Raw genomic sequence first — 15,967 nt, 5'->3', positions numbered from 1 at the left:
GGATGAAAGCTAGTGAACACCTGTTAGTCAAGTAGTCAGAGTGATGGCATGGCAGGACAAAAACATTCACACCTCATAGGCTGTAATAGGAACAGAGAGTGACTGGTGGGTTGTTTCTGGTAAAGTTACAGAGATACATCACCTGAGTCTAATCATCATGAAACATCAGACAAATCCAAACTGAAGGATGTCCTAATTTTTTAAAGTTCCCAAGATAATCAAAATCAAAGAGATCTTCCAGATCAAAAAAGTCTGAAGAGACATGACAACTAAATGCAACACTTGTTTTTGAAGCAGATTTTCTTTCTATGAGACTTTATTGGGATATTTGGCAAAACTTGAGTAGAGGCTAAAATTACAGCAATGTACTGATAACATATCAATTTTAATGACTGTATGGCAGTAACAGAGGGAAATGACTCTGTAGAAAATGCAGACAAATATTAAGGAATGGTGGGCATCAGGTTGGCAACTTAAGCAGTGTCCTCAAATGGTCAGGAAAATAGTCCTTTACTTGCAACTTTACTGTAAGTCTGACATTTTTCAAAAAGCTTAAAATGTTTTTAAAGTGGACGTTTTTAAGTTAAAAGAACTATGTAGCAAAATATTTTTCTGTCCTCTGAATAAGAAAAAAAATGTTTAAAAATCTGGTCTCAATAAGAACTAATACTAAAATAAAAGATTGATATGCCTGACTACATGAAAACTAACAACAAAAATAGAGAAGACAAATCACAAACTGGGGGAAGTTATAGTAATAAATCTTGCCAATGCAGGAGACACATAAGAGACATAGGTTCGATCCCTGTGTTGGAAGATCCCACTTGAGGGCACAGTAACCCACTCCAGTATTCTTGCCTGGAGATTCCCATGGACAGAGGAGCCTTGTGGGCTACAGTCCATAGGATAGCAGAGTCGGACATGACTGAAGCCACTTAGCAGGCACACACACATTATAATAAATATAACTGAAAATAGATCATCAACAAATTGTATAGGAATTCCTACATGAACTAGAAAAAGTTAGTAGAAAAACTGAACAAAATGCATTCATGGGAAACCTGAATACAATAAAAAATATGGAAAGAAATGTTAGAGAAATTCAAATTAAGACTATTGTGAAATACCATTTCTACCCACTTAATGGGTGAAAATGAAGAAGTTCAACAATATTCACTGTTAGGAGAACATGAATTAATGGGACCACTTCAGCACTGCTGATGAAGATGAATGAGATACAACTTTGGAAAACCATTTGGCACTTTTTTTGTAAAGGTAAATGTTTGAAGATGTCATGACTCAGCAATTCCACTTCAAGGTAAATGTCCATAGCTCCTCAACAAAACAGCTAGAGACAAGTAAAAGAATATGCAAAACAGTACTGTTGGCTAGAATGAAAACTGGGCACAATCCCCCAAAGCTAATTTTCATAATGGGATATTATACAGCAGTACAAATGAAAAAACTAATCCAAAAAGAATAATATGCAGCATTTAAAATACACGTACACCCATGGCTGATTCATGTCAGTGTATGGCAAAACTCACTACAATATTGTAAAGTAATTAACCCCCAATTAAAATAAATGAATTTTAAAAAGGCATATTGTTGAGTGAAAAAAATAGAATATTGTATGCAGTTTGATATGTTTATAAAACTCAAAGAAGCAAAGCATTACAATAAGCTGTGTAAAAATGTGGTAAAGCTATTTTTATAAGCAATGGAATGAAAAACGTAAAATTCAGAAACATAGTTTCATCTGTGGAAAAGTGATGTGATGAGAGAATCTATGGGTAGGTAGGTATAAGCTTTTGGTACCCTATGGTTCTTGAACTGAGCAGCAGGTATATGAATGTTCACATAAGGCATTTTACACATACTCTTTTGCTTGTAATAACTATACTATATTAAAAGGTAAAGAGAAAAAATTGCATATTCATGATAATTTCAAACTTGAAAATTGAATCAAATAAAATATGTGGTTTACTCAATGTTTTCTCACTATTTTTTGGATTTGATTCTTATAATAAATCTGGGAAGTGTGGGGTCAGATACTAATTTCAGTAACTTTGTTGAAGAAGAAGTTATGAGTTCAAGAGAGGCCAAGTGTCTCATTCAAGCTTATCTATTTGGTAAGTGATGGGTTAGGGTCTCCAAGGCTTAAGACTCTAAATATTGTACAGTTTCCAATAATCCAGACTCACACCTAAATGGGGTACAGAAAAAATAGGTCACATACAGAAAACAGAACTGCTCTTCTGGGGAAATGCTGTCATCCTAAGAGGAAACTGTCCACCAAGAAGGCAGAAAGGAAGATGTGGCTTTCCAGAATGTTTCCATGGTAATGCATCTCATTGTTGTAGGAGTGTTCAAACAATCCACCACATAAAAAAAAGATATTCTCCTTTTTCATAAAAATCTGAATAAGTTGCTTATTTTTGATACTCATTCACTTCTACAATTACCCTCACAGCACATCCACAAGCTATGAAGAAGACAGATATGACAACTCTTTCTCCACTTTAAAAATAGAAAACAAAGTCAAAGAGAAGTGACCCACTATCACTCCCTTTTACAAAGCAGCCGGTGTCTTCCTAATCTCTTCACTGCTGCCTGCATTTCCTGGTTCCTCAGGGTGTAGATCAAGGGGTTGAGCATGGGAGTCATGACCGTGTGGCTGATGGATACAGCCTTGTCCATGGAGAAGGAGGTGAAGGGCCGGGCATAGAGGTAAATGCTTGGAATGAAGACCATAGACACCACGATGATGTGGGTGGTGCAGGTGGAAGCTGCCTTCCTCCTCGCCTGCCCTGAATGGGACCTCAGCATCACCAGGATGACTGAGTAGGAGACCAGGAGGAGGAGGAACCAGATGACATCCAGCATCCCACTGTTGCAGATCATGAGGAACTCCAAGACAGAAGTGTCAGTGCAGGCGAGTCTCAGAACTTGTGGAACATCACAGTAGAAATTATCTAGGACATTGGGGCCACAAAAAGGCAGTGGGAGCATCAGGACCAGTTGGGAAATGGAATGAACAAAACCTACCATCCAGGCTGTCACGACCAGTCCCACACAGAGCTGAGTGTTCATGATGGTGACATAGTGGAGGGGCCGGGATATAGCAACAAGGCGGTCATAGGCCATTACTGAGAGGAAGAAGACCATGGCACCTCCCAGAAAGTGGAAGAAGAAGACCTGAGTCATGCAGCCCTGGTAGGAGATGGTCTTCTTCTCAGCATGCAAGTCCACCAGCATCTTTGGAGCAGTGACTGAGGAGAAACAGAGGTCTAAGATAGCCAGGTTTCTGAGCAGAAAATACATGGGTGTGTGGAGCCTGGAATCAGAGGTCACTGTCACCACGATGAGGAGGTTTCCCATGACAGTGGTGGTGTAGACAAATAGGAACACTAGAAACAAGACGAGCTGGAGCTCCTGAGTCTGTGAGAGCCCCAGGAAGACAAATTCTGACACACATGTGTGGTTCCCTGAATCCATGATGTCTTCTCCATACACCTAAAGAAAACACACCACAGACAGAGATGCATGAAGTTACTACATGCTGTTCTAGTGCTCAGTGGCTCAAAGCAATTGTCCAAGTCCAAATGATGGACACCCTCATCTGTAGATCATTATACCATGTTCTGATATAAGTGGCCTTGTCTTTGGAGATTTCACTAGTTGATGCTCGAATACACGTTCATGAGATATCTTAAAGCCATCCAGAGACACTCTATCTGCTTTTCAAAGATTCAGTGTAATATAGAGGTGGAAAAACAGAGTCCAACAGAAACAGAGTCAAATTTCAGAACTTTTTGTTCCATGAGATTTTACCTTGAGTAAGTTATTTACCCGAGTCTGTTTCCACATCTCTAAGAAGTGTTCCTTTCTAGAAATTTTCCGTGGAATTAAATAACACATAAGGTTTCTAGAACAGTGCCTGGAATAATACATGCTCATCACTCTCTCCTGTGTAGTGTCCTAATCTAAATAAACCCATGTTCCAGTCTAACACATCTTTTGTACCAGTCATTTATCAAACAACAGTTAACATATTATAATATGAATGAACTTTTCACAAGTCTATATTTTCCCTCTATAATTCAACTCTAAGCTCCAAGAGGTATAAATATGAATCTTATAATTTATTTGTGCCCTACCATGCACAGCTTGCTGATAGTCAATATTCAAAAAGTATGTGGTGTTGATTCTGGGTGACTGAAAAGCTATGGGGAGTGCCTCCTCTGACTGATGTAGGTGGTCCCTTACTGGGAGCGGTAACAAGACATGTATGATATGTGTCCTGAGACAAGAAAAGGGGAAGAGGGGTTCTCTGGATTAAGAAATTGGTGACGGATCTTATTAAAGGGAAACTGGAATACTCAAAGAAACAATTTTAGAAGATATTACTGATTACAAGGGAGAAGACAAAGGAAGATATTGACACAAGAGAAACAGAATAGGCAAAGGAATAAAGAAGGTGGATTAAAAGGAAAGGAGAAGAAGGAAGAGGAATGGAAAGGAGGAGAGACAGGGGTGGGAATGGGAACAAAATGAAGAAGGACATGGAGAATGAGAGATAGGGGTGATAGGTGAGGGTTAAGGGGCTTCCTCACTCCCCCGTCTTGCCTCACTCCCCTCCCTCACCTGCCTCCTACAATCTATTGTCCAGCAGAGGTCATTTTAATCTCATCCTTCTGCTTCCATCTGCAGCCACTCCTGTCCATCTTCTATGTCACTGTCACAGAAAGCTTTCTAAACTCATATCTCACCGTCTTCTTCCCTTATTCAGTTCAACTCAGTTCAGTCGCTCAGCCGTGTCCGACTCTGTGACCCCATGAACCACAGCACGCCAGGCCCCCCTGTCCATCACCAACTCCTGGAGTCCACCCAAACCCATGTTCATTGAGTCAGTGATGCCATCCAACCATCTTATCCTCTGTCATCCTCTTCTCCTTCTGCCCTCAATCTTTCCCAGCATCAGGGTCTTTTCAAACGAGTCAGCTCTTCACATCAGGTGGCCAAAGTATTGGAGTTTCAGCTTCAACATCAATCCTTCCAATGTACACCCAGGACTTATTTCCTTTAGGAAGGACAGGTTGGATCTCCTTGCAGTTCAAAGGGACTCTCAAGAGTCTTCTCCAACACCACAGTTCAAAAGCACCAATTCTTCAGTGCTCAGCTTTCTTCACTAAATGGTAACCCACTCCAGTGTTCTTGCCTGAAGAATCCCAGGGATGGGGGAGCCTGATGGGCTGCCATCTGTGGGGTCGCACAGAGTCAGACACGACTGAAGTGACTTAGCAGCAGCAGCAGCAGCAGCTTTCTTCCCAGTCCAACTCTCACATCCATACATGACCACTGGAAAAACCATAGCCTTGACTAGACGGACCTTTGTTGGCAAAGTAATGTCTCTGATTTTTAATATGCTGTCTAAGTTGGTCATAAATTTTCTTCCAAGGAGTAAACGTCTTTTAATTCCATGGCTGCAGTCACTAATCGCAGTGATTTTGGACCCCAGAAAAATAAAATGAGCCACTGTTTCCCCATCCATTTGCCACGAAGTGATGGGATCTAATGCCATGATCTTAGTTTTCTGAATGTTGAGCTTTAAGCCAACTTTTTCAATAAGCTTTTAATGAGTATTGAGGGCCCACAGCTTAAAACTCAAACTCTTAAAAGTGATCTAATGGGTTAATTCAGGGTTGACATACATGCTTACATACATGTAACTCCCTCTCAGTATGTTACACCAAGCTTTAAAATGTAGGCTCTGTCTACCTGTCTCATCAGTATCCCTGTTACCCAGGACTGATTTTTGTTCAAGGAATCCATAGTCTCTCACATATGCCACATGCTTGGTTATATCTGTAGCTTTGGGAATGAATTGTGTTTCCTGAAATACCTTCTATAACCTTCTCAACTTAGAAGTCTCCAGATATCACCTTTTCTGTGACTCCTTCTCCATTTCTCCCATGCAGAATTAATCTCTAACTTCTCAGGGTTCCAATAACATTTTATAAGTTCTCTTAGTTATAGCTTTTATCATCTATTTTCTGTTGTCTCACTAGCTAGATTGTAAATTCAGTTATTTAGTAACTCCATCATTTAGAATAACAACTCTGATCTAGCAGTTGCTCAAAAAAGCTTGCTAACATAATGTATGAGTAGGTAATGTGTTATCTTGTTCAACGTGACCACGTAGACAATTTTGTGTGTGTATTCTGTTATCCTTTGCTTTCAGCATTCTTCCTCTAAATCACAAGACCAAGTTTTCACTTGGTTGAGAAAAGCTTGGTTTTGCACATGCAACTTGAGGAATCTGTTTTCAATACCTCATTTTCCCTGCCTTGCCTTTTGATGCCCTCATTACATTTATGAATTACTTCTATCAAGTCTATATCATCTGTTTATTCTCTCCACCCTCCATCAAGTGTTTCTGGATGCTTCTTACAGCTGCTCTATATACAGGTGAGGAAAGCCTGGACCTCTTACCTTCTTTCAGCCCACAATGGTAGAGAGTCTTCATGTCTAACATCTTCTTGAAGATCCTTTTTCTGCTTTAGTTTTAGTTTACCAGCCACTGCCCATACATCACATGTACAACAAGGGGTGTGACCCAAGGAGGAGGGAATACCCTCAGGGAGAAACTACTGGACTCACTCAGGAAACAAGGCTGGGCCGATTACCAATGGGGGCAAGGGAGCAATGGGAGTTGTTAAAAAGTTTCAAAATGCCTCAAAAACACATATTCATTAAGAGCTATTCCCTTGGGGTCAAAAGGATCAAGGACAATATAATTTTTTTGACAATATAATTTTATAGATTTGTAGAATATAGGATTCTCAGGCCAAGATTCAAAAGGACAAGAGTCTCTTCAAAAGAAACCAACTCTCTGAAAGTTTTAGAAGAAATTACTTCTTACAACAGTGGTTCTTACCTGTGAGACAATCACCTGGAATGCCTCTTAAAAGACAAACGACTGTGCTCCTGCCCCAGACTTTCTCATTTAATTGGTCAATGATAAGGCCAATAATTTGCATTTATAGCAAGTTCTCAGATGATGCTGATCCTCCTGTTCTGGGGACCACACTTTGAGACCCATGGACTTTCTCATCTGCACAGGGACAGCTCTCTGTTGTGCAATCTTTGAGATAACTGGTCTGATTTCTTCCCTTTTTCTTCTCCTTTTTCTTCTTTTCATCTTTTCCTCTTACTTTTAAGCCTAACTGATCTTTTCATAGGGAAATTTGTAGGTGGAAAAATACTTGTAGACTACAGTGTTAACTTACTGCCCTGTAAACCTTGTCCCTTATTTTGCCAACCAAAGCCCCCAAATTGATTAACCACCTGTACCGATGTCAACATTCTTTACATGTGAATTCTTACCACCTCTGGCACAAGGATTGGAACAGGAAACCCACTTTTTTTTTCACTATGAGGAATTTCTCAAAATTGAAATTAACTGGCATTGTAATCTTGATGTGCTGTAAAAATTATCTGACTTCCGTTAATCTATATTTCTGTCTTTGTGCCAGTACCATACTGTCTTGATGACTGTAGCTTTGCAGTATAGCCTGAAGTCAGGAGGGTTTATTCCTCCAGTTCCATTCTTCTTTCTCAAGATTGCTTTGGCTTTTTGAGGTTTTATATGTTTCCATACAAATTGTGAAATTATTTGTTCAAGTTCTGTGAAAAGTACCATTGGTAGCTTGATAGGGATTGTGTTTAATCTATAGATTGCTTTGGGTAGTATACTCATTTTCACTACATTGATTTTTCCCAAACATGAACATGGTATATTTCTCCATCTATTTATGACATCTTTGATATTTTTCATCAGTGTTTTTTAGTTTTCTATATATAGGTCTTTGTTTCTTTAGGTAAATTTGTTCCTAAGTATTTTGTTCTTTTTGTTGCAATGGTAAGTGGGGTTCTTTCCTTAATTTCTCTGCTTCTTCACTGTTAGTGAATAGGAATGCAAGGGATTTCTGTGTATTAATATTATATGCTACAACTTTACTGTATTTATTGATTAACTCTAGTAATTTTCTGGTAGTATCTTTAGGGTTTTCTATGTAAAGGATTGTCATCTGCAAACAGTGAGAGTTTTACTTCTTTTCCAATCTGAATTCCTTTTGCTTCTTTTTCTTCTCTGATTGCTGTGGCTAGGACTTCCCAAACTATGTTAAATAGTAGTGTTGAGAGTGAGCACACACCTATGGACAACTTACCTTTGACAAAGGAGGCAAAAATATACAATGGGGAAAAGAAAATCTCTTTAACAAGTGGTGCTGGGAAAACTGGGCAACTGCCTGTAAAAGAATGAAACTAGAACAGTTTTGAAAACCATACACAAAAATAAATTCAAAATGGATTAAAGATCTAAATGTAAGACCAGAAACTATAAAACTCTTAGAGGAAAACATAGATAGAACCCTCTCTGACATAAATCACAACAAGATCCTTTATGACCCACCTCCCAGAGTAATGGAAACAAAAGCAAAAATAAACAAATGGGATCTAATTAAACAAAGGCTTTTGCACAACAAAGGAAACTATAAGCAAGAAGAAAATTCAGCCTTCAAAATGGGAGAAAATAATAGCAAATGAAACAACTGACAAAGAATTAATCTCCAAAATATACAAGAAGCTCAAGCAGCTCAATACCAGCAAATGAATGACCCAATCAAAAGCGGACCAAAGAACTAAACAGATATTTCTCCAAAGAAGACATCAGTTCAGTCCAGTCACTCAGTTGAGTCTGACTTTTTGCGACCCCATGGACTGCAGCATGCCAGGCTTCCTTGTCCATCACCATCTCCCAGAGTTTACTCAAACTCATGTCCATTGAGTCAGTAAAGCTATCCAACCGCCTCATCCTCTGTCACTCCTTTCTCCTCCTGCCCTCAATCTTTCCAAGTGTATGGTCTTTTCCAAGGAGTCAGTTCTTCACATCAGGTGGCCAAAGTATTGGAGTTTCAGCTTCATCATCAGTCCTTCCAGTGAATATTCAGGGCTGATTTCCTTTAAGATGGACTGGTTGGATCTCCTTGCAGTCCAAAGGACTCTCAAGAGTCTTCTCCAACACCACAGTTCAAAAGCATCAATTCTTTGGCACTTAGCTTTCTTTATAGTCCAACTCTCACATCCATACATGACTATTGGAAAAACCGTATCTTTGACTGGACAGACCTTTGTCGGCAAAGTAATGTCTCTACTTTTTAATATGCTGTCTAGGTTGGTCATAGCTTTTATTCCAAGGAGCAAGCGTCTTTTCATTTCATGGCTGCAGTCACCATCTGTAGTGATTTTGGAGCCCAAGAAAATTAAGTCTGTCATTGTTTCCATTGTTTCCCCATCTATTTGCCATGAAGTGATGATACCAGATGCCATGATCTTAGTTTTCTCCAGGGGATGTTCCTGACCCAGGGATCAAACCCATGTCTCTTGTCTCCTGCATTGGCAGGTGGGTTCTTTACCACTAGCACCACCTGGGGGAAAAAAACAGAGCTTCACATTTTTTAATATTCCAGAGGGATTACATTTTGCTAAGTATAAACATTTGTTTCAAAAGAATTCAGAGCAACCTGGAATCTCATGTAGAATAGAAAGCTATTTAAGAAATATCAGTTTTTATTGTTTACTGATGTTATGAAGCCAGTTAATTCCAATTCTGAACAGTTCATCATATTAAGAAAATACAAACATTTCCTGTACTAGTGCTTATATGAAAGGAAGGATCTCATTGAGTATTAATTCATATATAAAGAGTGCTAGAGTTTTAAAATGGTGCAATAATTGCATATGGATGAGAAATCAATCTTGGGATCTTGTTGACAAAATGAGTTTACAGATTTGTTTCCAATGTAGTGTACATTTTCCCACCTATGACATCATCTAAATTAAGATCTATTAATTTTTTTTAAAGTAAGCTATCAAACAAGTTTTTTTCTTTTCTTTTTTTTTTTGCTATTGTGTGAAAGAATTGTTCACTGTGTTGATGAGCTTCCCTGGTGCTCAGTGGGTAAAGAATCTGCCTTCAGGAGACCCAGGTTCGATTCCTGGGTTGGGAAGATCCCCCGGAGAAGGAAATAGCAACTCACTCCAGTATTCTTGCTTGGAAAATCCCATGGACAGAGGAGCCTGGTGGGCCATAGTCCATGGGGTCACAAGAGTCGGACATGACTTAGGGCCTAAACCACCACCACCGTGCTGACAGAGAACAGTGAAACTGAGTCAGTCGATCTCAAACTGTGGTTTCAGAGAAGCAGCATCACCATCACCTGAAAACTTGTTTGAAATGCAAATTTTCATGCTCTAACCAAGACCTAAGTTCAGTTCAGTCTCTCAGTCGTGTCTGACTCTTTGCGACCCTATGAATCCCAGCACACCAGGCCTCCCTGTACATCACCAACTCCTGGAGTTTACTCAAACTCATGTCCATAGAGTTGGTGATGCCATCCAGCCATCTCATCCTCTGTCGTCCCCTTCTCCTCCTGCCCCCAATCCCTCCCAGCATCAGGGTCTTTTCCAATGAGTCAACTCTTGGCATGAGGTGGCCAAAGTACTGGAGTTTCAGCTTCAGCATCAGTCCTTCCAACGAACACCCAGGACTGATCTCCTTTAGGATGAACTGCTTGGATCTCCTTGCAGTCCAAGACTTACTACATCAAAAATTCTGTGTGGGCATTTCTGAGTCTTCATATCCATTCTAGGTGATCTAATAGGTGCTTCCAAAACTCCCAGAGATTTTGATTCTTTTGGAGAGGTTCTGTTCTTTCTGATCTTGGTATCTTAATCCAACAATTTTCAGTGTATTTGGTGGGTTTTTGTTTGTTTTTGTTTTGTGGGGTTTCTGTTATTTTGTTTTTGATTACTTGTTTTTTGGCTTCAAGATGGCCTTTCAAATAATGCTTTTGAGAGACCTAGAAACTTATTAACAGGTCCCATTGTTCCCTCATCCCCAGCAGGATTCATTCCAGCTCTGCTTCCTGAACCCAGTCCAATCATTTCTCCCTGAGGAGATCCCCTCTTCCCCCAAGGCCATGCCCATGAGTCATGTGTGTGAATGATGGCAGGGATCAGGAAGCTGTGAGACTGCATGGGGGAGGACCTCCCAGAAAGTGTAAGACATGAACTCTCTTCTTCCACTCGGTGATGAAGGAAGGTGAGAGCCTGGGGTTTTCCATACCTGCTGATAGGAAAATAGTAGTTAGGTATTTTAAAAGTCCTGCTGGAAGGTGAGGAGAATAAGCCAGTGTCATAGACTTGATGGTACTAAGTCTAAGAAAGAGGAGAGCCTTGGAAGTAATTTGGAGGTGGCACTGTGCTGTTAATACAGTGGCTTCGTGTTACATGTAAAACCCAGGAATTTCAGCAACTGAGCATAGAGCTGGCCTTATGAGAAAAGAAACAGGATATTTAAAATCACTAAAAATACTACACATAATCCATCACCTACTTAATACATTATTTGGCAACATTCACTGAGCATGTGCTGTTATCAGAGTTGCCATTCCAATTTCTGAGGTTACTAATATACTGAAATCATGATATAGTTGATTTAGGGGAGAAGCTGAAAAAGGAAACAAATGGTGATAAATATTATTGGGGTATGTTTTAAATGCTTAAAGAAACTTGAGCAGTGGGTTTTTTTCTGCAAGGGAGGAAATGGTGATAGGAGTGACAGAGAGGGTAATGTTAAATGTGGGCTTTTCTAAGGTTGAGATGAGATGGTAGGGAAGAAAATTCCAGGAAACAAGCATGGAAATAAATAAATATGTTATCATGTTTAATACTATAATCCACTAAAGAGCAAGTTGTTCATCAGAAGTAGAGATACTGATTAGAAAGGCATATGGAGGTTTTGTTTTATAGCCCTGTATGACAAGCTGAGTTGCATGTGCAAGTGTAAGTATGTGTTTCTCCCCTAACTTGATCCACAAAATATTGGATGTGGCTTCTAAGGGGCTCTGGTGAGCATCACTATAAGGGGTGAGAGAGGAAAGTGATTGGATCAGCATTTAGAAAGGTCTCATGGGCAGCTTTGTAGAAGGAAGAGTGGAGTGAAAGCAAATTGAAGTGATAAATAAGAAGAGAGTAATCTCTGATCAACAATAGAATGCATGAGGTCAGGTGGGAGAGAGTGGGGGCTGAGATGAGGCAGAGAGATGAGGAGAGAAGAGAACACTTGACCCTCACCTGTCACCTCTATCTCTCACCCTGAGAGTCCTTCTTCACCTTGTTCACATTTCCTCCCTTGCCCCACCATCTTTCCATCTCTCCTTCCTTCACCTCATCTCTCCTTCCTTCACTCATTTTATTCCCTTATTTTCCTTCCATATAGTTTGCTTCCTTCCTTTAGAGTTTTCATCTATTTCCATTTTTTTTCAACATTTTTTCTCTTCTACCCTTGGATTTAATATCATTTTCTGAAATTGCTGTCCTTTCAGAAGAGTTCTAGTCTTCAAGCAATATATTCATCATTTGTTTCTCCACTAATGAAATAGTTACTCCTCTGACTCTTGTATCTACCTGTGATCTGGGGGGCCTTATCCAGTAAGGAGCCACCTACACTTGGGGATGGGGAGGAATGAAATATCCCAGGGTGCAACTGTGTCCAGAGGCTCCCCTTCCAGGACCTCCAAATACAAAAGCTTTTCATACACCCAGAGACTCTGATTCTGGGAAAGACTGAAAGTAAAAGAAGAAGGGGGCAACAGAGGATGAGATGGTTAGATAGTACTACCGAGTCAATAGACATGAATTTGAGCAAACTCCGGGAGATAGTAGAGGACAGAGAAGCCTGGCATGCTGCAGTCCACGGAGTCACAAAGAGTTGGACACGACTTAACAACTGAACAACAAAAACAGTTAACATCAGGTACCTATCATGCACTATGAACAAGGATACAAATTGTGAAATCAAGACCTATGTCTTTAACACAGTATAGCTGAATAGTGGAGGAAAAATCATAGAGAAATGAAATGTTTGTTAATGCTATGATGTGTTAACTGTTTCATGAAAAACTACTGGTACAAAAATGTATTGATATTAAAGACTGGAAAAAGGGAGGAGATCTTTAGAGCAGGAGACTATACAGAGGAGACTGATTACTATTTATTATTGCAGATACTGTTATAAGAAATTTATGTATTATTTTATTTAATTCCCTAGACAATTCATAGGGAAAACATTTTCTTATAGATGTAGAACCTAGAACTCAGATTAAGTAACTTGCTGAAGGTCAAATCTCAAGGAAGTAGAAGCTTGGAATTTTGACTGTTTCTATTGGACTCCAAGGGTCTTGCTACCACTATGCTACACTGAATATTTGAGAGGCAGGTTGCACATGTCTTTTGACGGCTTTAAGCTATTTCATGAATTTGTATTCCAGCACCAATTAGTGAACCGTCTAGAGAAGGACTACTTAGACCCTCACCTGGTATTATGATATGCACATGAGAATGTACATCTTCTGGACTTGGACAAATCATTTTGAGCCCCTGAGCACTTGAAAGGTGAGCAGCAACATCAGACAGTTTGTGTTGCTTAGGTGAATGGAGAAGACACCATGACATCAGGGAACATCACATGTGTATCAGAATTTGTCCTCCTGGGGCTCTCACAGACTCAGGAGCTCCAGCTCTTCTTGTTTCTGGTGTTCCTCTTTGTCTACACCACCACTGTCATGGGAAACCTCCTCATCATGATCACAGTGACTTCTGATTCCAGGCTCCACACACCTATGTATTTCCTGCTGCGAAATCTTGCTGTCATAGACCTCTGCTATTCCACAGTCACTTCGCCAAAGATGTTAGTGGACTTCTTGTGGAAGAGCAAGACCATCTCCTACCAGGGCTGCATGGCCCAGATCTTCTTCTTCCACCTCTTGGGAGGTGGGACTGTCTTCTTCCTCTCAGTGATGGCCTATGACCGCTACATAGCCATCTCCCGGCCCCTCCACTATGTCACCATCATGAACACTCGAGTGTGTGTGGGGCTGGTGGTGGCTGCCTGGGTAGGGGGCTTTCTCCACTCCATTGTCCAGCTGGTTCTGATGCTCCCATTGCCCTTTTGTGGCCCCAACATCCTGGATAACTTCTACTGTGACATTCCACAAGTGCTGAGACTGGCCTGCACAGACACCTCCATCCTGGAGTTCCTTATGATCTCCAACAGTGGGATGCTGGTCTTCATCTGGTTCCTCCTCCTTTTGATCTCTTACACCGTCATCTTGGTGATGCTGAGGTCCCACTCCAGGCAGGCGAGAAGGAAGGCAGCTTCCACCTGCATCACTCACATCATAGTTGTGTCTATGATTTTCATTCCCTGTATCTATATCTACGCCCGGCCCTTCACTCCATTCCCCATGGACAAGACAGCATCCATCAGCTACACTGTCTTGACCCCCATGCTCAATCCCATCATCTACACCCTGAGGAACCAGGAGATGCAGGCAGCCATGAAGAGATTAGGCAAGCACCTAATGATTTCCAGCAGGAAGTGAACTTAAAATAGGTTGACTTTAAATGACAGATCTTCCCTCTGAACTTTTGTTTTTCCATGTGAGAAGTGAAGAAAAATACTTATTGAGTGTAGCAGTTGAGATTAAGCTAGTATTTCTACAGACTTTCTCCTGTGTCAGGTGTTGTGTTTAGGCAGTTTTATACTTTTGTCTCATTCTCAGAAAACTGACAGTGGATATGTTATTATTACATCAGACAGTTTGCAAGTGAAAAAACTCAGAGAGAACTGACTTGCTCAACGAAGAAGAGCAAGTAAGGGGCAGAGCCTGGTCAATAGATAGTTCCTCTGACTCAAAGTCTTGAGGCAGGAGATGGGGATGGAATTTGAAATTCAGGATCTCATATAATCACAAGGGAAAACTTGGAGAATTCCTCATCTGTGGAAGAATATCTGTGATGAATGGCCAACACTTTCATCTGAATTCTAGAGCAATCACATATTTTTTTTTCTTGTTCCCTGCCTCTATGCCTCATTCTCCATGGTGGTATTTTGGAAGTAGTCTTATTTTTAATATTTTATCATAAACAATGAGTTTTTATTATATAACTTTTTTCATTTTTAATATTGTCTAAATATTTCCCATAAGAGTATTTTCTGTTGATTTATTCCTTTTCTACCAAATGTTCCTTGGATAATCAGAATTATTTTGCTTTCTGCACACAATCTTTACATCACTTGCATGATATGGCTAAACGGAGCATGCTGTAGTATGGCTGGGGAACCAAAGCCAGAGAGGGCAGGGCCGTGTCTACTAGTGACCCTGATTTAGGTACGGGTTCAGTCCAAAGCTGCCACCTCATGGGGTTTTGCCTTTCTCTTTGACTTCCTACCCTGGATTGAAGGCTTTCTTGGGGTTGAGGATTGTGCTGTATTCGTCTTTAAATCCTTTTAGCACCTAGACTTTATCCTATTCAGATAAGCATTTCTAGTTTTTCTTGCACCCTGTTCTTTCCCTTTGAAGTTCAAATCTTTTCATTTGTCTCTGTATAACCAGTATTTGTTTACCCCATCTCTTTGAGGTATGTTTCCCTTTGTTAAAGTCTTGGGCAATGTATAACATGGCTCCAAAGTTAAGAAGATAATAAAAAAGTTTTCTTGTTTCTGCTTCCCTCCCAGCAATGATCCCATTCAGGAAATAAAAGCTATAGGCTCTCCAAGTCATCAAGGCAGCTTCGAGTTCATCCTTTCTTTACTTATACTTCCCTGCCCCATTTCACACATTTCTCCCCATTCGCAGTGGGTGAGATGACAGGAGAGAAAATGAACTCTGTCATATTTGATCTGGGAGGTCCCACAGAACAGTGTTTTCCCATTCATGGTAAAGTCCTTTAAATATTTGGCAACACTTTTCTCATCTTCTAATTTGTCTCTTCTCTAGATGCAGCTTCTACACTCATTCAATTGTTGCCATTTTGACAGGTTTCCTGAGTCCAA

The 15,967-nt window shown here is 40.2% G+C and overlaps 2 protein-coding genes across 2 annotated transcripts; one reads left to right on the top strand and one right to left on the bottom strand.

Annotated features, from left to right (window-relative positions):
• Positions 1 to 2,562: 2,562 nt before the first annotated feature.
• Positions 2,563 to 3,498, bottom strand: LOC136149833 (olfactory receptor 4D2-like). The gene has a single exon (XM_065910423.1). It carries the CDS (start codon positions 3,496 to 3,498, stop codon positions 2,563 to 2,565), a length of 936 nt encoding a protein of 311 aa, XP_065766495.1.
• Positions 3,499 to 13,577: 10,079 nt separating this feature from the next.
• LOC136149793 (olfactory receptor 4D1-like) lies at positions 13,578 to 14,513 on the top strand. The gene has a single exon (XM_065910360.1). The coding sequence runs from the start codon at positions 13,578 to 13,580 to the stop codon at positions 14,511 to 14,513; it is 936 nt and encodes a 311-aa protein (XP_065766432.1).
• Positions 14,514 to 15,967: the final 1,454 nt, after the last annotated feature.

This window comes from Muntiacus reevesi, chromosome 18, assembly GCF_963930625.1.
Source record: "Muntiacus reevesi chromosome 18, mMunRee1.1, whole genome shotgun sequence".
NCBI lineage: Eukaryota > Metazoa > Chordata > Mammalia > Artiodactyla > Cervidae > Muntiacus > Muntiacus reevesi.
Note: the sequence above shows the minus strand (reverse complement) of the source record. Positions and strands in the feature narration are given on the sequence as shown.